This window comes from Ciconia boyciana, chromosome 2, assembly GCF_034638445.1.
Source record: "Ciconia boyciana chromosome 2, ASM3463844v1, whole genome shotgun sequence".
NCBI lineage: Eukaryota > Metazoa > Chordata > Aves > Ciconiiformes > Ciconiidae > Ciconia > Ciconia boyciana.
The window spans coordinates 38,125,277-38,150,833 of NC_132935.1; the positions used below are offsets into that span (position 1 = coordinate 38,125,277).

A 25,557-nucleotide genomic window follows, 5' to 3' on the forward strand; every position below is an offset into this window, starting at 1 on the left:
CTACCATATGTTTTTGATTAAAGTACTAAAGCCAGTGAGTTTTCAGGAGATACAAAATAATACAAAATCTGTTTAGACTAATGGCATTTCACATTTGTTTCAAAACTAGTGATAGATGTCCTACTTAACCAAAGAAGTTCATAACAAGCTGAAATTTAAATATAAAATATTGCTGAATATGGATAAAGAACCAGCTGCTGTCGAGTAATTCATTTAATTAACTAAGAGCTGAGTCAGACTTGGAGAACAGGCTATTAAAAATTTCAAAGAACAAACACAATGTCTGTTTCAGATGTGTATTTGTTTAGCTCTCTTCTGTAGTCTTTAACTACATTCAAATACTACTTAGAACAACTTCAATGGTGCACTTCTCAAAACAATTTTAAATATATATACTTAAAACAGTAAAACTATAAAATACCACCATTTTCCATAGAGTACTGTATTAATGGTTTTCTCTCATTTAAAACATGAATTTACTAAACTTCCTAGCACGTAATTCAAGTTTATCACTTAAGTTTTCAGAAACTTCCTGAGATAATATCCAAGTTTTCCTGTTCCAGGAGAAAAGTTCTTTTTGTATATCTACCCAAAGAATTTATGCAGATTTGTTTCCATTCAAATAGTAAATATTACTAAAATCTTGGGCTTTTGTATTTTTCATTAAATAACACTTCTACTTTGCTAAACTACTTTAAAAGGCATCCCATATTACTAAAAGACGTATATTCTAGTGCTTCTCAAGTAATCTACAGGAATATACGAAGACCAAAACAGATCAATTCCAAACTGTCAAGGAAGCTTGTAGCTTCCAGTGCGAGGAAGGTTACTGATCTCCACCACACGCGAGGAACCTTTCCCAAGCACAGGATGACTCCAGAGGCAGCTTTCCTCATCACCTCTCTCCATCCAACACACGTGGCATCTCTTTGTCCCATAGTCAAATATACCTCAGACAGCAAAACTGCAGATGAAGTGTGAAGTGCTTTGTCAAAAGCTGAGAGACAGGACTACAAGCTGTCTTCAGAGGAACATTTGTATCGGAGGTTACGCTGTAAAAGCAATGGACTTCTACCATTCTGTGTCGCATGACAGGTCCTCAATAGAACAGATATTCCCTGGCTGTTGCAAAAAAATGGGGTTGGTCAAGCAAAGAGCTGATCATGGCAGGAAGCAGAGTCAGGATTAATATTTTGGCTATCTGAAAGAGCAGGGACTAGCCTAGTTGTCCCCAAAAGAGCAGGGACTGGCCTAGTTGTCCCCAGTGTCATAAGACTGTTGCACAAATTACATCTTTATCTATAACACCAGGTAGATCCTATACAGAAAAAAAAGTTGTTCGTATGATGACAGTGAGAACAACCAAGAGGAGGAGTAACAGGGTTAGCGGAACTTCAACAGACACCAGGCACTGGCACTGCAACAGAGACTGATCTTGCCCTGCCCCTCTCTGTCCAACTCACTTAACATGAGCAGTGAAGTATGCTAACCTCTAGTAATCATTTTAATTTTTAAGCTGAAAAACATACATTCTGCCATGTAAACTGATACTCACTTCTGCATAAGTCATTAGCCTTTACATTCAGAGCAGAAATCTCTACTGCTTCAGTAGACTAACTGGTAATAATAATAGATTAAGTAATCCTCAGAGATTACCAGAGCAAGAAGCACTTTCCTTGTGTTTCACAGCTACTTCCAAATAGTCAAGGAACAAACAGGAAGACCTAGGAACCCAGAATTTCAGGCCAAGTTTTTTATGCAGAGTGCACGCAAGTGTTCTCATGTATTGATTTCTGCTTACAATTTATTGGCTTTTCCTGCCTGTCCTTCTGCCCTTGCTCACCATTTCCACGCCGGTCATCCACTCCCAGCTCACAATTCTGTTGATTTTTGCTTTTATGCTCCTTCTCCATGATCCTGCATTTATTGACACATCTATCCTGCATTTATCAAGTGGGAGAAGAGGCACAAAGTCTTTCCCAACCCAGCTTTAAGGTTTGGCACCAAAAGGGTCCAGGCCATCAGAGATGTAACTGCTCAGAAAATCTCACTTAGGCCAGTGGCTCTGGACTGGAACAGGCTCAGCGGCTGTAGAGAGATGGCAGATGAAGAGTGAAATCAGTGCAGCGGTGTGCAGGGTGCCAAGAACACTGAGTGCAAACAGATTCTGTGGGCAGCGATGATGGAGGCTTCTAATTAGCCTCCACCAAGCGCTTCCGAGCTTTTCACTTGGTTGAACTGACTGGATCCGCACACAAGAGTAAAAGCCAATTCTCCAACATGAGGAAAATAACCCCACCACATGCTCCACTTCTCAAACCTCCCTCTCCCTCAAGTTTAATAAAGTTCTACGAAATACGAAGGTGCCAGTGTCCTCACCAAACACACAGAGAACTCTGTTCTTGCATCTTATCTGTTTATTAAGAGCAAATGTAGTGTGCTTTACTGACTTGGCCATTAACAATAAAGATAAGCTTTTCATTTCTGCTGAGTGCTTAAATACATGCAGAATGAAGTTACCACTCAGTGTGCTGTACAAAGTCAGCACCATCATACTTTCTCTACACTATAAAATTATTAAAATATAAAAACTTTAAATACCTCTTTTCACCTTAAAAACTTTAAATACTACATCATGAGATCAAATGAGTGGGGGTTTTTTTAAATTAAATTAATAAAGCACTATCTAGCTATCTTTTGCTAACATAGAGCACATACATATCACTGAAAGGCACCAGTTTATATTTAAACTATTGTTAACACCTGAAGCACTGTGTTTTCTCCTATCCCATTGCTATGTTTTCCCTGCAGTACCTTCAGATTAACCAGCCCCCTCCCGTATCTGTTTCCAAAACAGTTATCTCAGTCAGGTTCCCAAAGCCTGCTGCTCTTCCCCCAGCAGTATCGATGGCTACTCTCTCATATCACTGATCCTGTTCAACAGGACGGTGGATCAGGTTTTCACATCATGTTTTCTTGCACTATGGCAGGCCAATCTACCTTAGACAGAAGTACCTAGAGGTTCAGTATTTCACACACATCACTAGGAGACAGCTGAATTTACCCTTCATGCTATTTCCCTAACCAAATCCAGGAGACCCGTAGAAGGCTTCCAGCGCCCATGGGTACACATTCAAACACATAAAGTTACCCATAATTATTAAAATATTTGAGCTAAGAAAATGAAATTCCAGACACTCAAGCCTCTTCTTTTGCAATTTGTTATTGGCAGGGCTAGCAGTTGTCGTAGCATTCATCAGTCTCTGTCTCTGGTCCTCCCCGTATTTCATTCAGCAATGACTCCAGATGCCAGTCGTCAGAATCCCCACCCGCAGCGAGAAGTGGCACCACTGACAGGAACAGCATGGTTTGAGTTCCAGTTGTTTCAAATAATGAAAGCCTGAATGTACCGTAAATAACATGCAAATCTCAGAATAACTGTGGCATTTGGAGAATGCTTATCCATTATGTGTTATCCAGTACTATTATTAGAATACACAATCCACAATACACATTAACAGTCTTTTTGGCTAATGTAAATTTGGACTTTCAGAGTAAATACTTATTTAAACTAACACAAAGCACTTCCATTACAACACTAGAGTTCCAGGATAATGTTAACTTCTTCGTTCTTTTTTGAGCTAGAAGTACGTACAGTAGCTCCTGTAAAAGCCTTTAGAAACACAGACACTAAGTACGCTTCTAGAAACTTAAATATTTTATTCATGGTCACTTAATGAATTCATTCTTGCAGTTACCAAAGAGAGGTGAGAAAATCTGTCATCTTTTATCCACACTAGGGACACAAAAGACTGAAAGTAAAAAATGGAATATGAATAAAGGAATTCTTTACAGCATAAGAGCAGTTTTCAAGGGAAATCTAAAGTTGAAAAATTACAGACAAATCTGATGGAAATCTTGGCTGCTGAAGTAATACCAATAAAGAAAAATGGATAATGCAAAGGGGGGGGAAAAAAAAAAAAAATCTATCGGTCAGCATTTAGGAAGGGTATTTAACTTCATATGGTAACTGAGTGAAAAAAGAGACAGCCTCCTAACCAAGGTGCTCTGAATTAGTCCTTGAGGCAATTTTTCTTCCCCCATTAACTACCTAGAAAAACAACTCCTAAAATAGGCACCTCTAGTAGATGTCTCAGGTTAGGACAGACCCCCGTTCATATCTGCATATACACATATTACACAACCATAGTTCTTTTATTATTCTGACATAGCGTTGCTTTGTCTGCCTCTATCTAAAAAGAACCTGGAAATAAAACTGATATTAGACAGACTGGGATCAGCAGCCCATTCCCTACCCCACCCCAGAATCTACGGTAAGTTTGTTTTCCTGTAATTTCCAATTAACAGGACATTCATAAGTATGAGCATACAAATTTAGAAGTTTATTGTGCAGAAGTTTGTTTACAGAAGATTAGGGGCAATCTAAACGTATTTTCATTCTTGCATTATCAAAGTACTTCTCACTGAAGCCATTCTTTCTCATTAAGGGAAAAACTGGACATAGACTTTTTAATTAAAAACTCAGAGCGTCTGTGGGGCAAGAGCAGCCGTATCTAACTCCCCAAGGCCAGGTGGCAAAGTCCTGAATAGTAGTCATTAAAAGAGCATTAAAAAAAGGCAAAAATTATCAAGTGTAAGTAAACACAGAGGTTGAGATGCAGTGCCTTGCCTAAGTCCTGTCCCTGTGTAAACAGCTGGAAGAAGCACGAGCCCTGGCAGATGAACTGCTTCCACGCTGCACCAGAAGCACTGGAGATCTGAAGCGAATCTGAAATTTAACCAGCAGCCTCAGGTCTTTCTCTTAGCCTGGGCATAGCATCAGGTTATGTCATAATTGATGTTAATTACCCGTTTTTACTAGGATAGTAATCATCCCCTAGAAATAGCAGATTCACATGGACAGCTGACTTTTCCTTCTCTGTACCCCCGACGCAGCCTGTGCACATGCAGCTACAGAGTCAGAGGCGTAAGAACCAGCAGCGCCAGGTCAATGCCTGCTGTGGATATACCCATTTACAGGGAGCTACCTGTCAGGGATTTCACAAGGATTTTGAAATGTCTTTACACCATTTATCAGAGAATATTCTTCCAGGACTGGCTATAGCCCTTAAATATTTTGAAGCACTATCTTTAGCTCTCAAGCTCAAATAGCTTAGTTATCATTGGTCTATAGTGCTTTTTGAACAATTTCATTGTAGACTTTTAATCAAAAAGAGAAGAATTATAATATAACACACTTTTCCCACAGATACAAAATATGGGACCTGAATTCAAATATCAATGACATGTTATTAAACTCCACAGACCAAGCTTTTAAAAAAAAATAAAAAATAAAAACCACACAGAAAAAAAAAAAAAACACAAAAACAGAAAAAAAGAAAAAAAAAAAGACAAGCTTCCAGAGAAAAAAAGTGCATATAATATATAACAGACACAAAATAAAGGGAGAAAATGAAAGGTTTAAAATTTGTTTTAGCAATATGTTTCTATAACAAATAAAATGTGATAAACAACTATACTCATATGTGAGGTCTGGTCATGAATCATCATGGCTTTACAATCCACATAATATTTTGGGATGCGTGTAAATCAGAATTAGAAACATACTAGGAACGGTGGGCTAGATATATCTGTATATGACAGTCTACTGAAGTAGAAACCAATTTATAATGTGATATGAAAAGCAACCATAGAAGGTCAAGATTCGATAGCACCTGTGGTAGCCACTTTTCCTAACTGTGAAAATTCAGGAAGACAGTAGTCCCCTAAAATCCTGGGGTATATTGTATTACTAGAGGCTTTTTAGAGGCCAAAAATATTATTCTAAGATCTTCTCTGCACCAGTTCCACTTCATTTTCTCTCAAAACCTTAGAAGTGAACTGAGTTTAAAATTTGGTTGCATGTGGCAAGTCTGCAGATCATTTACATTTTTCATTAACCAGAAAAAAACCTCAAATCTTTCACTGTACAAGACTTCATATCGCAATAGGACTATTCAATATGCAAATATTTGTTTCCCATCCACAGTGCACAGTAAAGCTATAGCTGCCCTACTGCCACTGAATGCTGCACCTCTCTCTTAAGTCCAGTTATCTATCACGAACACCACCGAATCCTGCAAGACAAAAGTAACTAACTAAAATTTGAATAAATGCAAGAAATAAAGGGTCAATAGCCAGAATTGCTGTGCTATACCGGTAAATTCCTTTTGTAATTCCGTGGGATAACTATAGTGAATGCTTCTTCCGTTACCACTAGCCAGCATATGAGAAATGTTTACTCTGTTAAATTAAAAGGTTTAGAAATAAATGGGAAAGTCAGAGTGTGGTGCACTGTATTAGCCCAGAGATGTTTGGTGGCTGCAAAACAACAGGAAACAGAATGGAATAGCCATTACAACCTTTATTGCCATGGCACATTAAGACAGACAACAGCCTACAAAGAACAGTTTAGACACTAAATAGCGTTTTGCCAAAATCCTGTTTTACATGTAACAGTTCTTGCAGTCAAAAGCCAAATTATACTTGGCAAGTAAGTATGGGGAATTTTTCAGTACAAAGATGCGTAATATGCAAATGCGTAATAGTAGCCATGGTGGTCATGTTTTAATTTTTTTTTTTTTATATTGTACTACCATTTGGTCCAAATCTAGCTATTATTTTTTTTTTTATTAGTAAAAGCTGCAAGTGCAAAAATTCATTGTTACTTTCTGTGCTGGAAGCTGCTGTAATACAGATGAAAACATTAATCCAGGATATTTCCAGCACACATTTCTCACAAGATGCCCAAATTAACTTCATTTTTCATGACACAGCAATTGCCAGCAGAAAGCAAGTTGTACATCTCATACAGTACAGTACATGTACAGTTGTACATCTCATACAGTAACCTGCATAAAATCAGTTTAAGTGTCAGAAGAACTATTTTATGTAACACTGCCATTGATAACTGTTGTAAAGTGGCATTTGTATGCAAAATAGGTTTGACAGAGAAATAGAAGAAGCTTCAGAAGATAAAAGGCAATTCCATTTTACCAATTCACCTGAAAATTTTGACTCAGACCCAAGAAAGTGTCTGAAAGGATCCCATTACCAAAAACGTTTCTCCATGAAGAAGTGTCCTGCAAACAAATTTGGAAAACCTATGCTTTACTGGATTGTACATGTCGAAAACGGCATTACAAAATCTAAGTTAAGAACTTACTGAGATTGAATGGTAACTAGTCAACTTAATGACTTAAAAATTGATAGTATAGCAGACGATGAACTACTATAACTATAAAATAGAATCTACTTTTTTAAAAAACATTTTCTAACTCAGCAAAAGTTTCTTCACTTAGTCTAATGAATGAAATGATGAATTAATTATACCAGTAATACAGCTCCTGTTAAACTTTTATCTTCATGCATTCCAACTAGTATCATGGCTGAAGGTCATCTCCACCAACTCACAGGAGTGTTCTGTAGTATATGTATATGAAATTTAAAGACAAGCAATCTCTTACAAACTCATCAGGCTGAATCTTGACTTAAAGGGTTTTTGCAGTGGTCCTTTGGGGAGGGTCAGATCCTTTGTCTTTCCCTACCTATGGAAAACCACATCTTATATTGTAGCAGTATCAGTGTAATTTATCCTCAGCCTCACGTGAAAATTTCATCATCGTATTTGCTGAGACACTGATTTACCAGCTTTCCCCAATTTTGTCCTGACACAGTAGACTAAAAACGCAGAAACAAGGAACAATTCTTTTTCGCAGTTCAACTCCTCATTATTCTGAAAAGCTTCAGAGTCCACTACATTCATATTCTCCTCTCCTTCCCTTTTGAGTGTCCGTCAGGCCCATAGTAGGCACACAAACGTGAGTATTATTTAATATAATTTTATTTCATCACCTATCCAAAAGCATTCTAACCACAGCACAATATATTTGAGCATTTATAAAGAGGGAACTTTAAGCTTTCCCTGCTGTAATTTACTATTTCTGAATGCAAATACTGAAATGTAATCAAGACAGGTAGAACATTTAGGAGAGTGAACCACTGCTTTTCAATAGAGACCACAGTAACTTCATACACTAATGAAAACCAGTTCTTTGTGCACTCACACTTGGACTGAAGAAAGCTTTACCTTCCTTGGGGCCAAAGATCTCTTCGATATCTGCAGAAAACAGGAAACTTTCCTTCCCATTGTTTCTGTCCGGTCTGACTATTGTAACAGTTCAGTATAACTAAACATGGGAAAAAGTCCCTTTATTTCCTGTGAGGACAACCTCGTAGCATATGGGAAGAAATTAACACACTCATACAGAATATAACTGCCAACTTCCCAGCATTATTCTTAATAAACAGGATCTCACACAGTGTCAAAGAGATAAATGAATGAGGACTAACCTTGAAGTAAACAAAAATAAAAGTTATTGCTATCAGGTCCTCACTCTCCTGCCCCTGCCCACATAAAGAATGCTTCCAGGTATATTACAATGTATTTAAATGTGGTAAACACATCCAATTAATTTTGTAATTTCCATTCTGTGCTGGTTTTGGCTGGGATAGAGTTAATTTTCTTCATAGTAGCTTGTATGGGGCTGTGTTTTGTATTTGTGCTGGAAACAGTGTTGATAACACGGGGATGTTTTTGTTACTGCTGAGCAGTGCTCACACAGAGTCAAGGCCTTTTCTGCTCCTCACCCCACCCCACCAGCGAGTAGGCTGGGGGTGCACAAGAAGCTGGGACGTGACACGGCTGGGACAGCTGACCCCAACTGACCAAAGGGCTATTCCATACCGTATGCCATCATGCTCAGCATATAAAGCTGGGGGAAGAAGAAGGAAAGGGGGGACATTCGGAGTGATGGCGTCTGTCTTCCCAAGGAACCGTTAGGCACGATGGAGCCCTGCTTTCCTGGAGATGGCTGAACACCTGCCTGCCCATGGGAAGGAGTGAATGAATTCCTTGTTTTGCTTTGCTTGCGTGCGCGGCTTTTGCTTTACCTGTTAAACTGTCTTTATCTCAACCCATGAGTTTTCTCACTTTTGCTCTTCCGATTCTCTCCTCCATCCCGCTGGGGGGGAGTGAGCAAGCGGCTGTGTGGGGCTGAGTTGCCAGCTGGGGTTAAACAACGACACATTCATTAATTCCAATATTATTATTAATGGTAGTTACGTGTTGTTTTGTGTAACTGAACTATAGAATCAACACCTTATTAGAAAATGAACCTTTCTACTTAGAGAAAACAGCAGAAACGATCCTTCTGTTCAAGAGCAATTCTCTGTAATTCTAACCCACAGAAAGATCTCAACTCTGCCAAAAATATTTCCAACATTATGAAGCAATCTACAACTTGTCACTTTCAAAATGTTAAATCAGTCACATTATCTTGAAAACGCGGAGGTCTCTTTTACTGGTAAGCTTGAGATCAGCTAACGACAGCTCACGTTTTGCTCTCTTTAATTACAAAATTCTCAACTATCTCTTGATAATTATTGAAACTTCAAATTTTATCATAAAATAAATGAAAATAAGCAGACAATAACCAAATGCAAAGGTAATGGTATTTTCACACCTCAAGCTGACTGTATTTAAAGATATCTAAGAAACTGCATTTCTACCTTATTGCTAGCTACACCCACTTCAGCCACCCAAAAACATAGTTAACTTCTGCAACCAGGAGTGGCACCTAATTTAACACTGCAAAAGCCAGTGATGCCTGTCCTATTAACGTAAACACTACAATATGAGGAAATCTCATCACATACTTGGTATGTTTCAAAGGGGTTTTTTGTGTGTTTTTTCATTTTTAGAAGAACCAGTAACCATTCCCTCTTCCTTTTCTACCTTGTTCATGCATTTTCTCTTCATTTCCAGTATTCTCCCCCTCGTATTTCCAGAGCACAGTTTCTCCTGTAATCTCACACCTCTCATTCTTCATATTTATTACTGTTGCTGACTACTTTTGTCCTTCACTGAGCTCTGTTTCCACACCTTTTCCCCCCACAGTTTCACAATGCAGAACAGAATGGTGAGAAGGACAGCAAACAGCAGCTACAACTTATACTTCAAGCATCTCCTCCAACCTCAAAAAATATAACTTTCAATATTTAAAGGTAAATGAAGAGAGGAAAGCAGGGGCTAAGTAAGGTCCTAACTACACTTTGCAAAAGAAGGATAAGCAGAATTCTTTAACATGTTTCAGTACAAAAAATCATAATTCAGTACCTCAAACATCTATTACACACATTTGGGGGTTTTCGTTTTTACCCTCTGAAAACTGTTGTGCAAAAGATTAAGAACGAAACCAGGGTGAAGATCAATGATACTGACATCAGAAGAATTCATCCCAAAGGAGTTTGAAAGATGATCAGAAGTATGAAAGGGCTTTCATAACAGGAATAATCAGACTTGGACTTCTAACAAGAAAAATAGTGACACAAGTACTTAGTGAATTTTTCAGGCAGGACATTTAAAATGAGCAAAAGGAATTATTTTGTGGGAAACATACTCAGAAATTACTGGTGCCAAAAAAATACAAACTGTACAAAAATAAACTAGGCAAACTCAGAGATTACTTAGTTTGCATCCAGGCCCTACATCCACAATCTTCAGTACAGACAGCCCCCAAACCACTGGTGCCTGAAGTTGGGAAGGATTCACTCTCCTTAAGCAATGCTACTAACCACCATTATAAAAAAAATTACTGTCATAGACCTATTATTAAATGTATCACAGCAATTCACAGGTTCCTGCCAACACCTCTCATTTTAGGTCTTTATCTTATACTTCAATTTAATTTTTAAGTGGTATTTTATAAGCTTTCAGGAACAAAAATCAGCAGGCACTGGAAGGAAGGAAGCAGCTATCATTATAAATTTAGGGTGGCCATTTTTACAAAGGCATTCTATGAATTAGGACATATTTACTGTCTTCCTGCTTTATATGGTTTCTGCAAAATAACTCCCCCCCACAGACAATAAAAAGATAAATCAGCGATGAACATTTTACAAGTGACAAAATATGAACTCTACAGGTGTGTGCCACTCTTTCCCTCCCCTCTACCTTGTAAGGCTTTGGTATCTTTTTAATGAAAGCACTGCTTATACACTGCAGAGCTTCAGTTGCTTCCACGTCTGTTTAAGTCTCAAACGCTTCTGTGATTCTTAAAGCAAAGTCCCTTTACCACACTCACACTACAGAATCCGAGGATGTTATCTCAAAGCATCCTGTCGTATGCTATTTCTTCTAGGCATCTGGATACACCATATGCTTAAAGTCCTTGGGTAAGGTAACTTAGCACATACTAAGCAATGAAATGAAGTGATTTTCCAGTCTTGTTACACAAATTCATAGCATCCCAGAGATCAATCACTTCGTTATACAGTACATCATTTCAACTTTATAGCTTTGTGCTTTTAGTGTCCAATTTTTTTCAAAATGTCACAGTGGGGATTAAGAAGTAAAAACATGGCCAATTAAGTTTACAGAAGAACCTGAGAACATCCTGAAAGCGTATTAAAGGCTAGGGAAGAGAAATCCTCCATACCATTCTTCCATTTTGTATCTAGTACTTTCTAGCTTATTTCAATAGCGTAAAATGAGAAGTTGATGACTCTTACAGTATCTTTTGTTAAAGAAAATACAAACTAATCACTTATTTCAGGGGTTGCTCCACTTTCGTGCTGTTACCTAGTAATCAGTATTTAACTTAATTCCCACTCTGGAATTTTAGCTGAGTAATAACATAAAACCAGCTTTGTTTTAGGTACACATTCATCATGTTTTGAACTGTCATGCTTTTGGGGGTGGGGGGCAGTGAGGACACAAATATAGATGATTCAGAGTTTGCCACTGGACGCGTCTCTAAGTGTCTCATCTACTTCACCAGTTTGTGCTTATTACAAGGTAGTCTTTCCAATACAGATACTTGGCTACCAAACTCGCCCTTCACTGCTTGCCAGCAAACTCTTCCTACACAAGCCCCAAGATACAGGTCTCTGAAGGCTTTCTGTAAGCACAACTTCATGAAGTTAGTAAGGCAAATAAATTAGGCCTTTCAAAAAACTGGACATTTACAGCAAGGACAACAATACAATAAACACAATTCTAGCCCAAGTGAGAAAACTCCCTTGTAGTTTAGCCTTTCAGACTTACAGTTCCTGAAATATGTCCCACCCATTTCAGCTGGGGACTCAGAGGTCACAGCCACACATATATTCCAAGTGTCACCTTCAGATTTGTTTCTCAGACTGCTGAGTACATGACACTAATCACTGTCCCTCAGCCAGCCAGACCTGGCCAGCCTTTAAGCTCTGACCAGCTACTACCCAATTACATTTTCTCAACTGCTTTTTGTGATGCAAATAAAAACATCCTTATTATCTACCAAGATGCTGAAGTCCCAAGTAGAGAGAATTTTCCATGGCCCAGCTCATACCTAACCAGCTACAATGAGGATTAACTGCATAAATCTCATGGATAACTCTTCCTGGCCTAGATATTCTCCATGTTTGCAGCCCATCTCTCCTTTTCTGTTCAGCCTGCCAGCTAATGCCTTGCTCTTGCCTAATCCATGCTATTCAAATTGATTTTTATCCCTGATGGAGCGCTTAACACTTCATCTTTAAGTATTACAGAAGACACCATGCACACACCTCAAGCAACTCGGCTCTCCAATACATTACCTCATTCCTGTTGAGATCGCCTATAACACGTTACTAACATGGATACCTGGTAGGGCAACAAGTTATTTTCCAAGACTTGTCTAAGAGTGCTCTGTCTCCACTGATGCTCCTCTGTCACATCATGTTTGATTTTGGCATAAGGAGGCTGGGACTGTGGAGTCAACATGTAGGAAGACATCCATCCGTCTCTCTAGGAATGACTCCATTTAAACAGCTTGAGAAATTAACAGTATATTTCACAGGGCAAATATAAAAAATTTATTTAATATAAATTCACCTATCAATTTATACTGGGTCACTTGCTCTAGCTGTTATAATAGGCAAAACTGTATTTAGAAAGCAAAGATATGAATACATATAATGTAGTTAAACTTCAGGTGTAAATATCAGCAGCTGCAGCCAAATTTCATTTTGAAGTGACAATGCATATAAAATCTCCCTAGGAAGGTCAAAGAGTGGATTATTTACTCTGCTCTATTCAGCAAGATATTACCAATTTGTCAGCGGGCCTGCATCACACAAATGACATTGAAATAAAGAAAGCCACCCTCCTACATCTTATTACTGTTCTCTCCACTGCTCTTCAGTTCTAGCTGTTTCTCCTACCCATTCCCCTACAGTAAACTCAGGCTCTTCAACCTTGAACTTGAAAGCTCATGAGGTATGCCAGATGACTTGGCAGCCAGGCTGCCAAAAGCAAAAAGGAGAATCAGGAGGTCTCATGGGACCTGAAGTGTCAACCCCTAATATCTCAGTTCTGTCCCTACAACAGGATAACTTCAGCTGTGAACAGTCTATGAGAGAATCACAGGAGAATCATTTCACAAAATTAAGCTGGCTCTGAAGAATTATCCTTGCAGTTTCAGACATTTTAAGCAGACGACCATTCTTCTAGCATCAATGATATATAAAGAGAAAGAAAGGACTGCTTTGCTGTCAGAGTACTGAACTGGGAATCAAGACATCAGATTATATTTCTGGCTCTGCCACAAACTTCCACTGGGACCCAAAAATCAAGATCTGTCTCTAAGTTTCCCCTTTGTAGAACTACTCAGATTTGACTTATTAATGCCAGCAATGCACTGAGATCTCTCTGAATAGAAAATATTACAGAAGTACCAGGTTATCTGTTTCCTGAGCAAATATAATACAGTGGAAAAAATAACTCTGTATCTGAGTTTCCTCTTGGATTTTGAGTATTTGTTTGCTGAACAGTATAGCCTGGCCATTTGCATTGCAATTTCAGAGGACAGAGGAAACAAACTGGAGGTGCAATCCTGAAAAATTTCATCTCCTGAAGAGTTGAAACTTCAAGACAGTCTGCCTTTTTCCCCATCATATCAATAAATTGCAAAATTGATGAGTTATGTAGGCTGCAAGGGACCTCCAGAGGTCATCTAGTCCAACCGCTTGAGCGAAGCAGTGTCAACTAGAACAGGAAGCCCAGTCTTGCCCAGTTGGCCTTTGAACAAAATACAGATATTCCACAGCCTCTGGGCAACTTGTTCCAGTTTTTTACCATCCTCACGGTAAACAATATTTTTTCCTCTCACATTGAGTTGGAATTTCCCATTTTCCATTGCCTCTCTTTCTTCCACTGTGCACCTCTGACAGGAGTGTGGCTCCATCTTCTCCATATCCACCCATCAGGAAGATGCAGACAACGACAAAAATTTCACTGAGATTTCTCTTCTTAAGGTCAAAGAAACCTTGTTCTCTCAGCTTCTTTTTTGCAAGTAATATGCTCCAGGCCCCTCATCACCTTACTGGCCCTCCACTGGACTTGCTCCAGTACATAAATTTATTTCTTGAACTAGGGAACCCAAAGCTGGGGCCACAAAGGTCTCACAGCTCTACAGAGTAGAGGGTAAAGAATCACTTCCCTTGATCTACTGGCGACACCGTTGCTAAAATAGCCCAGGATACTGATTGTTTTCTGCACTGCAAGGGTGGAATGCTGACTCATGTTCCAGATCTTGTCCACAAGCACTGCCAGAGCCCCTTCTGTAAAGCTGCTGCCTGGCGCCTTGCCTGTACTGGTGTATAGCATTGTTCCACCCCAGGTACGGGACTCTGCGTTTGCCTTCACTGAACTTCATGAGGCTCCTGTCAGTACTCCAGCCTCTTGAGATCCCTCTGCTGAAAGTGCACCTTCCTATCCCACCATTCAGGACATTACTGAAGACATGGTAACAGTACTGGTTCTTGAGGGACACCACTGATAACGGGCCACCACTTGTAGTTTGTGCTGTTGACAACTGTCCCTTGAATCTAACATATCCACCAGTTTCCCACCCACCTTATTGTCTATCCAGTCCAAATTACACGATCTGGATATAAGGATAATATGTCAGACCTTTCCAAAGACTTTGGTTAAATCAAGGTAAACAATATCCATAGCTCTCACCAAGTTTCTGAGCAAATCATCTCCTCACAGAAGCCAATCGGGAATGATTCACTCTTGGTAAATCCCCAGAGGCTGCCTCCAATCACTTTCTTTTCCATCAGCTGCATGGAAATGGTTTTGAAGATGATTCACTGCATCACCTTCCCAAGGACTGAGGTGAGGCTGACAAGCTCGCACTTCCGCACAGCCTCTTCCTTAACCTTCCTGAAGCTAGGTTTGACATTTGTGTTTTCCCAGTCATTAGGAACTTCCCCCAACCACCATGAGCATTCAAAGATGACAGACAGGCCTCACACTGACATTGGCCAGCTTCCTCAGATGCATCCTACCTGATCTCAGACTTGTTTATATCCAATTGCCTGAAGTACTTTGTAACTGTGCTGCCTTCTACTGTAGGCAATGACACATTCTCACAAAATCTGCAAGAAAGCTTCGAGAGGCCTAAGGAAAACCCTTATCGGTGAAAACTCTGGGAGAAAAAGCATGGAGTACCTCAGCCTTTTCTATGTCCCCTTTTCACAAGGCTCCCTGCCCCACTGAGCTGTAGGCACACATTTTCCTTAGCCTTCCTTTTGCTACCAATGTACTTAAGGAAGTCCTTTCTGTTGCCTTTCATATCCCAATTTCAATGCCAGCTGAGCTTTAGCTTTGCTATCTCCAGTCTTGTACGTCTTTATATTCCTCCTGAGTAGCCTGTCCCTAAGCTCTGTCTTGAGTCCCACACCAATGCACACAATCTATTCAGCAGACAGGGACAATCCTGCTCAGTCCAAAACAGAAAATTATGCAGTTTAGAATGAAAGCAAAAATAGTTAAACAAAATTCCTGAAAAAGAATATGCATTAGTACATAAGTATACAAAATTATTCAAGATTAGTACATAAGTATACAGAATTATTCAAGATACGTATATAAAAAGGTAGAGTCTAAATTATTCTAATTATTAATAAAAATTATTATCTTATTCAAGTCTATATTTGATTCATGGGTAGCCCAATTACTTTCCAAACAGGGACATATACTTAACATACAGACACATGGTTATAGCCTTCTACAGACTGGCAAGTTGCCCCCACCAGTATCTTAGGTCAACTATAGCCAGTTTGGATTTGTTTATTTTGGACAAAATACAGTTCCTTTTGGTTTCCAACGTGAAGAACTTCTCAGTTCCTCCTATAGTGTAATACTGTTACTAACTTTGAATTCCTCTGCTTTGACAAAATTGTTCTTCATGCTAACACTACCAAAAAAATACAAACCCACCTTGGAATGCATAGTTTCAAAGCACGTGGTGTTTCAAAATGGTGACAAAAATTACTACTGAAGAGGGTTGAAAAATATGTCTCCATAAATATTTGAAATCACTGCAAACAGCATACTATTCAACAGAGTTAGGCTGCACAGAGTAACTTAAGTCTGGACATATTGATTGACGCCCCCCTCCAAATAGTCTCTTCTAAATTAGTAGCTCACATTACAAACTTGTGAAATATATGTGGCAGGAGAGTTAGGACTGAGCTATAAGGCAGAGCAAAGGAATAACTGGAACACTGCAAATATTATGATATTTATAAATACAGATAAATCAAGTTGTACAACACCCCTAAGCATATCGTGGTCTTCAGCATGATACATCTTAGTCTACAGTAAGTCTTATGAACAGAAAAGTTTCTTAAATGTTATGAAACAAAGATTTCTCCTTTCAGTATTTTGGGCTTTTCACTGAACAGCTAAACAAACCACCTTTTTTTCTTAAAGAGCAGCTTTTCAAAATATAGTCCAAGTACATCTGAGAGCAGTGAGAGGAAATCCATTGAAAAGTATGAAACATCTCTCTAGAGTGCAGTATAATTCCTTACACTTCCAAACAAGATAAGATACATCCTTGAAAATTCTTCTGAAAAACCTCTGCTTTTTGCCATTGTCATACCTTGCACGAATTCTGGGCTCAGCTAGTAAAGATGCGAATAATTTTTCTTGCTAATCCACTCCATAAAGCAAGCATTCAACCTTGGGGGCAGGGATTACAAAGAACTAACAGCTTTTAAGCAGTTACCCTCAGTCTGATAAAGACCACAGGTGGTGCTATTGATATAGCCAAGAAAAGTCAAATAAGAATAGAATACCACATTCAGATTTTTTGTAACGCTTAAGCAAGTTAAAAACAGCAGAAATTAGAAGTGAATGGAAAAGATATTGACTTTCTATGGTAATTGTGTTTGCACTTCCTTTTGACTTTTTATGATGAAGTAGCCATAGAATGTTGTTTTTCTTTTCCTGAAGAGAAAGGAAATCACATAACCTTATCAAAAAATGCAGCCAGCTAAAACCCTTCCCTTCCATTCATTTAAAACCCTTTTATAAAATACAAATGCAATCATGCAAACCATTATGAAGTCACTAATCATTACTGTAATTGAGATATACATGAAACTTATTTAGGGAGTTGGACTTGATGATGCTTACGGGTCCTTTCCAACTTGAGATATTCTATGATTCTATGATATATACACATGCACACAAAAACAACACACACACGTTGGTATTGTATCAAACTACAGCCTCAAAAAAACATTTAAAAGTGGTTCTTTTGTGAAAGGCCCAACACCTAATTTCATCGTCTAGCATAACCATTTGAGGAGTTTCAATCCAGGGCACAAATCCTCTATTGCTGGTCAGCGTTAATAACATTGAATTTGACTAAAGTTTACCTGGAGTCTCAATTACTATTATCACTTGTCCAACTAATTCATCTGCTCAACAATCAGAGAAATACCTACTGAGCCAAGAGAAAGGAAAGGCTCAGTGTGGCAGGGAAATACAGATCCTGAGGAGTCACACAGCCACCAAGGAGGCTGGGCAATAAACCTTATGAACAAAATCTCTTTATGCCCGTTGAAAAGCAAGGACTCAGCTTCCCTTAACAGGGCACACATTTAAAGAAAACGAACACTTTTTCCACTTTAGAGCAAGCAGAAGAGAGGAGAGAAGATAGTACAGTAGGATTTAATGGCATTAAACTGAGATTTGAGAGTTAACTGACAGAAATGTATATATATTCACAGACGAGATTCTGTAAACCATACCATAGTCTACATAATAATGAACTAGCTTTTTTTTTTCCCCCAGCTGCTTCAGGATCTAACTAGTCACCCCAGCTGAGGCTGTGGGGTTTTGGAAGGCTTACATAAGTGCCAACATCTGCTTCTATTCCCATCAACGTCAAATTTGTCAGAACACAAAACTGCACCAGAAAAACAATCCCTGTCATAGAAAAAATAAACTCTACTTCCATGGCTATCCCCTGAAGTACCAAGTGTAGCAGATCTATTACATTTCCAATTTCTATTCCAAAATAAAATTTCTTTCCCAAATATATATATATACACATTTACATATTTTTAATATATCTCTCTATATATTTACCTACTATTGCATCTAGCCTATTTCCCTGCAGTGTATCTGCATCCTAAAGTTCTTCATGGCTTCATTTGCCTTTACTGGCCAAACAGTCAGTGTAAGGCACAATCATAAAAACTAAGCCTTATACCAAGTTACAAGGTGACAAATTAAGCCAGCCGCTTTTTGGCAACTCTTTACTATTAAATACTTTTTAATTTCTCAGCAAATTCTACCCACAGTTTTGCTGGTCTCTTTATTGCTGGTACGTTGAGGGTTCAGGTGAGTACCCTGATTTAGACAGTAAATGAAACCTTACATGATAACATTAAGCAAATTTTAAAAAAAACTTATTTTTTAAAACATTCATTAAAAAGTCAAGTATATTCCCCAGCATAAAATCGTGGACCAAGGAGAATCTTGGAAAAGTTTATTCAGTTTTACTCTAGTTAGCTAATTGTTCTTTTAGAGCAAAATAGGAAATTTTCACTTTATTTACACAGAGCACATTAAATGTAGACGCTTTGTTGTTTGCTGTAAAGAATGAAATAGATAACATACATATTGATAAAGTAACAAATTCTTTTAAAAAAAGCATCTTTACCATGAACACTAAAGGTAATATTAATTAGTCAGTTACACAGTTGGATGACACGTAATTATTTTAGACAGAGTAAATATTCACCAATTGTTGCTTTCTCTCCCCTCCAGAAAGTGCATTTCAGTGAAAAAATTCTCCTCTATCCTTGAAAGTACAGTTTCTCTTTCATTGGAAAACAAAGGTTTCGCCATAGGAAGACAATGTGATCACCAGAGAGATCACCCAGCAGCAGAAAAATCCCAATTGCTAGTTTAGCCAGTAAGGTATCAATAGCTTGTAACCAAAACCTCATATTGTAGCTCTTAATAAACTCCATCTGTAGATGTAGTTTTCCAAAGCGTTTTAGTGCCATCACTACATTAATTTCTTTTAAGAAATGCTAAATGCTAACAAGAACAAAAACTCTGGTATTGCAATGACACTCCAAATGTTATAATGAAATGTTTGAAGGAAAAGTGTAAGCCTTTCTTCCTAATTTCCTGTGCATGCCTGCTCCCTCCAACATTGCTGCGACTACTGGAGGACTTAAGTTTATCCACCTCATGTATGTTTACATACCTCGCTCAGATGGGCCCAAAATTGTTATTGCTCAGTATCACTGATATCTCAACATACTGAGCTACTATAGTTTATTACTGGAAGATTCAGGAGATCCAAAAGAATAATATTAATACAACCAGACCTTTCCACTCAGATTTGATCTGTGATGACTGCAGATTAAAAACAATATACTGTATTTACATAGTATAAAGCCAAAAAGAAGAGGTGAACAAACTCACATGGGAATGAATGCTCAGCTACATCTAATAAAATAATTAATATATTAAATCTTCTGTTTTGCACTTAATAGCCTTGTAGGCTTTTGACAGAATACACAAACCAAGCTGCTTCTCACTACACTGATGATAACTGGAGGATGAAGAATCACAGAGGAGCAGGGGAACAAAAATACTTTAAGTAACCAACCAGCAATTTGTCCTCAGTGAGATGCTCTTTAATTCCAATATAAACTGAAGAACCTAAACAAATCTAGCATATAATAGACATGTTTTCAGTGTAGGGAAACCAGCAAAGCATTTCCCATGTTGACACACACCAGCAAAGTCACTTCCTCCTTGTAATCTCTTCATTCTCCAGCCAGCCACAAACTGTACCAGGGAAAGGGCCATTTCCCCAACATTACTCAGGAAGATGAGTTAGGTGAGGTATGATGTACGTTACGCTTCCACACAAATCCCACTTATATACTGTTCCTTTCCTATGCAATAACAATCAATTGAAGAAAATTGATTGACTTTTTCTGTTCCTTAATTTACCTGCCTCCTCAACCGGGCACGTACACAAAATAAGAATTTCAGTCCAAATGAGTGAAAAGTTAGCTCTCTTGCCCACCACAACTACACAAGTGCTAATGTACTTTTCCATATGAACCATACACATCAAAAAGATTACATTCTGTAACCCCGCAGAAGAGATAGGCTCCAACCCTGAAACCACAGGGTTTTTTCATTTATCTAAGTGAATACTCTGTTCCTATTAACTTCAGTGAAAACTGCTGGTACTCTGTGCAAACTGTCAGAAATACTATAAATGGCTTCAGCTTTTCAATCATAAAGGAAACACAGTTTCTACCACAATGCGCTCTACTGATGGTGTTGAGGAGACTTGGAAGCCTAACTCTTAACTTTTATTGGAACTTCAACCCCTCGGGCTGCCTCTACTTTAACAAGAAGTCCTGCAAAATAGGATAGGGTTTGGACAGAGAAACACTCAGTGCTGGGACCCCACACTGTTGGCAGGGGGGTCACTTCAGACTAGCTCTAATCTAGTCCCACGAACTGCACACTCCTTAGCAGACAGATGTGCTCCTACAGAAAACCTTCCAGTTCACTTCCATCGAAAAGTAACGCAGGCTGTGTGCCTCATGGTGTGAAACAAAGTCAGCTGGGATAGTGTTTGTATCTCAGAAGAGCTGGTCCTAGGAAAATGGTCTTAAGAAAAGGAAAGGGAACCATAAGCCTAGGACACCTAAATGAGAGGATCTAGCCTCCAGATCAAGAAGTAACCATAGGAAGAAGTACAATGATGGTTTTGATGGCTTATGTAAAATAAAGGTGACCATCTCCATACTGGCCCCAGTCCAGAGTTGTGCCCCTCGTAAAATCCACCACCACAGCTGCTCTCAACAGCAGTCCTAGCAGGTAGGCCAAGGAAAGCCCAGAAGTTGTTCCCTCAAACCCAGGCTGAGGTACAGTTAAAATGCATGACATTTCCCTGTGAAGGATTTACATCTCCGAACTGTCACTTGAACCCTGTTCACAACTATTAATGAATATGAAAAACTTGATGTAGCACCAGGTATTTAACTCCAGCCCTCCTCCCTTTCTCCATGTGATTTCTTTGGATCATCTTAATCTATACTGCAAAAAGACTTATTACTGAATTCAATAGTTGGATGCAACTTGAAATAAGTACAGTCTGCTCTTTAGAAGGAGCTGAGCACTTACTGCTTGAACACCAATATCTGTTATGTCTTAAACTGTAGAGTCCACAATTAAAGACATCAAAACTTCTTTAAATTTGCTGAAATGACCTAAGACTCTGACATATTCCCTATTTGGGGCTTAAGATAAAAGATTGGAGAACATTCCCTTAGGACAGACTTTTTTACAATAGGTAAAATCTGATTGTTAAATGGAAACATGTAAAACACGATCGCACAGCCACTTTCTCAAATATACATTTATTTTTTTTTAAATAGAAAACACATTGGACCATTTACCATTTTTCATGGTTCTGCTGAGGATAAACATATGGAGAAAATAAGCTACTCTGTAGATCTTATTTCACTCCAGTGTCTGTGCTTTTATTCTCCCTGTCACAGCCAAGTTGAGAATTTCCTCTTTCATGATAATAAGCAGAAAGTTCACAGATCTCAAGGCAGCAAAGCAGGAAGTTTGAAGGATTTCCCTTCTTCAGCGGGACAGGGGAGGAGAGAAAGGTATGAGGGGGCTACTGTGAAATCTTTTGCAAACTGAAGCAGCTGATTTGGACATACTTATCTCAACAGGGTCCTAAAGCGATGCCTCCGAGATCACGCGCAAATGAAAAAGTGCCCGCATCTGTTCCGTAGCAATTTGTCACTGTGGCTTTTCGAGAGAGTGAAAACTCCTGCCTTTCTGATTAGGGTATTACCTGGCGCAAATAATCCTATCAACAGGGACAGTCAGATGTAGAAGGAAGCTAAAACTGCTACAGCACAGCTCTCACCAGAGCATGCTACCTTCCCTTGTGACCCCTGTATCACAAGGCAGAAGGGAATGCCACATGTGGCTTTAACGCCAAGCAGCTGCTGCACACCAGCACCCCCTCTGTCCCCCCCCTTCCCCGCTGTGCTCCACGGGCTACCGCAGGCGATGGAACCGCGGCGCCCTGTAGCGAACACAAGCCCCCACACCCCAGGCAGACCTGAACCCCCTCAGCCTCCGTGCAGGCTCTCCCAGGAGGGCGGCTGGGGCGGGAACACACGACCCCTCCCCAGACATTTCAAAACCTGTTACTCTCCCTCCCTTTTACGCAAAAGCGGCCGCCCCGCAGAGCCCGGGCCGGAAAACCCTCTCCCGGCTGCGAGTGCCCCCGTCCCGCGGCCGGCAGCCGCCCGCCCCGCTCCCCGCGCTGGGCACCGCCTTCGCGGAGCGGGAGCGGGGCGAGCGCGGGGCCGGCGGGCGAGGCGAGGCGCGGCGCGGCCACCCCGCTTCGCTCCGCGCCCCTCTGCTCACCGACACCAGGAACTCCAGCGTGCCCACGTAGTCCCGCTCGGTCTTGAGCAGCTCGTTGAGGACGCAGACGCGCAGGCGAAGCTGCTTCTCCAAGTCCTTCCCGCTTTCCCCCTTGCCTTCCCCTTTGCTTTCCTCTGTCATGGTGCAGCGAGGAGGAGCGGCGCTCCCAGCCCGGCGCCTTTCCCGGCTGCAGGCAGCGCTGCCCGAGCGCCCCGGCACTGCGCTGCGGACAAGGACAACAAAAGACCCCGCGAAGTTACATAGCGGGGCCGGGCTCCGGCCGGTCCCCAGCCGCGCAGCAGCCTCAGCCCCTTCTCACCCAGCTCCCGCAGCGGCCCGAGGTCCGGAGGCGAGGAGCCACCCCAGTGCGCGCTCCTTTCCCGTCAGGAAGGGGACACAGCCTGGAGGAAACGAGCGGTCACTGGTTCCCAGCTCGCCCTGTTAGCTGAGAGGTTGGAAAGCCTCCGCAGCAGCACAGACTTGGACATTAATCAAAAGCTTTGTATCCATGTGACTCCAACCCCTTCCCCCCTTTCTCAGGAAAAAGGAAAGGAAACAACTTCAGGGAAGATTGCGTGCCAGCAGCTGCCTGTTTCACACACAAGCTGCGAGCTCCAGTTTGAGGCTAATTGGAGATCTCCAACAACAGAGCACAAGAATTATAAAAATGTCCCAGCGAGCTGGCTGGCCGGGGAATCAGCAGTTGTTTTTGTTTTGGTTTAATCAGCAGCAAAAGAGCCGTTTCAACTTCCCCTTCCACACCTTCCCACGAGGCATATATTACGACGTATATCGCAACTGATGTGTATTACAAATACGTGCTTTGAGAGTCTTCTGAACAAACACACACAGCTAAGCATGTGGATGTGCTAAGCAGGTACAAACAGTATATTCTACTATAGGTACGGAAAAGTTCCTCCAAGATAGGGGGTTTTTAGGGGTTTTTGTTTAATGAAACAAGGTGCTATAAAATCCCCAGGTTATACAGTTTTCCTGTCTGCGTTGGAAGTTCAGATTTGCATGATACATTGAAAGAGTAAAAAAGAATTCAGCAACATTTTCAAACAGCAAAAAGTATATCGCTACTTTCTACGAGAGGAACGGATTTCTTGAAAAGTGAAGTATGTCAGGACACTACCATGTGAATTTTGAGACCACTGTTGAAAGCTGAAGGTTTCTCTGGCTAGCTCTTAGATCTGTGACTGGAAAGAAAATCCAGGTATTCAATTTTGAGATTCCATATAAAACTATCTTTCTCAACCTGCAACATCCTAAAAGGAAAGAATAAAATGGAAACCAGGGTGTAAAACTCTTATACAGCCACAGTACAAGCCGAGGCAGCAAGAACAGTCCTTACTAGGAGAGAATAAGCAAAGACATTCGTGTTCTGAGAACTAGACATCATCTAGCTGTCTGCCTCACACATCTACTGGGAAATAGAGCATACGGTTCCCACAAGATGTTTCTCAAAGAGCAGAAATAAAAAAGACCGTTTCTTTGAATGTATCCTACTTCCCTGCATCCCCCCTTCCCAAACACGCACAGCTCCCTCCCATAAAACCTAGGCAAGAAGCAGCAGTTGCTGGGACTGGCTCTGCTACATGTACCCTGCTCGGCCATTTATGCCTGTACAGACCGGTCTGTGAACTTGCCTACTGACCTCAGTGTAGCTCTTTCCTCAGAGGGACGCTAGTCCTCAGTGGGACACTAGTCCATTCCAAAAACAGACACTGATTTTCATGAAGATCAGAACTTCATGTTTTTAAGGACCTCACTTCCCTGCCAAATCTGGTTCAAATGGACTGATGGGTTGAAAACAGACTGGGACAGAAAAGCCAATGCAGTTCAATCATTGAAGCTTGTTTCCTTAGGAAACCTATCTAAAATACACAACGTGTCTGATGATCAGCTAGAAACTTTCTCACCCTCTCGGGTGGGCTTCACCAGTGAGGCACAGAACCGAAGTCCCAAAGCTCTGTGGCATCTGCCCTGATCCTATGGAGGAGATGAAGTGCTTCACACTTGCTTCTGCTAGCACCGAGGAAGATGATGTTACGGTGGAAAGGCACAAAAATAAAGAGTGATCCACTGAACCCCATGATAGTACAAGTTATCCCAAGTGATAATCAGCAAATGGATCCAAAACCACTGAAGTACAACACCAAGCTACTGCTTTCACCAAGCTACTGTTTCCCACTCCTAAACGCATGTGGGTGCCCTTTCTCGGGCAGCCATAGCCAGATGCCTCAAACTAGTTAGTTAGATTTTCTGTCAGCAAGTACCCTCTCTTTCTTTTAGGAGAACAGAAATAAGGGACAGCTACAGTTTCTGATTTCGGACATTCCCCTTCAGCCATGTGCCATTAGTTTTCACAACCCACGTGCATGCTCACAGACCAAGCTGAAGGCTAAAAGAGGCAGGAGCAGCACCTTACTGTCTTTTTCTTCCCCATCATCTACAGCAGTAAGAATCCCTTCCCTTCAAAGGTTTGTTATCTCATTGCCAGGAGACCTTAAAGCCTAAGTGATCCTTGTCCCAGTTTACACTCCTGCTGTCCTCACATAACTGATTCTTGCTTCTTCATTCAGGCAGGCAGCTCCAGCTATTTGGGCCAGCAAAAGCATAACTGACAACACTGAAGAGATTTTTATGACTCACTTAAGGCCACTGAACCC

The 25,557-nt window shown here is 40.4% G+C and overlaps 1 protein-coding gene across 2 annotated transcripts in view; it reads right to left on the minus strand.

The window, feature by feature from the left end:
- PREX2 (phosphatidylinositol-3,4,5-trisphosphate dependent Rac exchange factor 2) overlaps positions 1-23,361 on the minus strand; it is a 183,184-nt gene extending 159,823 nt beyond the window's left edge. Inside the window, exons 1-2 of one of the 2 annotated variants that reach the window (XM_072852376.1) lie at positions 23,202-23,361; positions 22,883-23,105 (exon numbers count right to left, since the gene is read on the minus strand). In XM_072852376.1, the coding sequence (XP_072708477.1) occupies positions 22,883-23,023 (141 nt within the window). In that variant the 5' untranslated portion in view covers positions 23,024-23,105; positions 23,202-23,361. Of the gene's footprint in view, positions 1-22,882; positions 23,161-23,201 lie in introns of those variants that run through there. The other variant, XM_072852377.1, reaches the window with a different exon arrangement.
- Between the last annotated feature and the right edge of the window lie 2,196 nt (positions 23,362-25,557).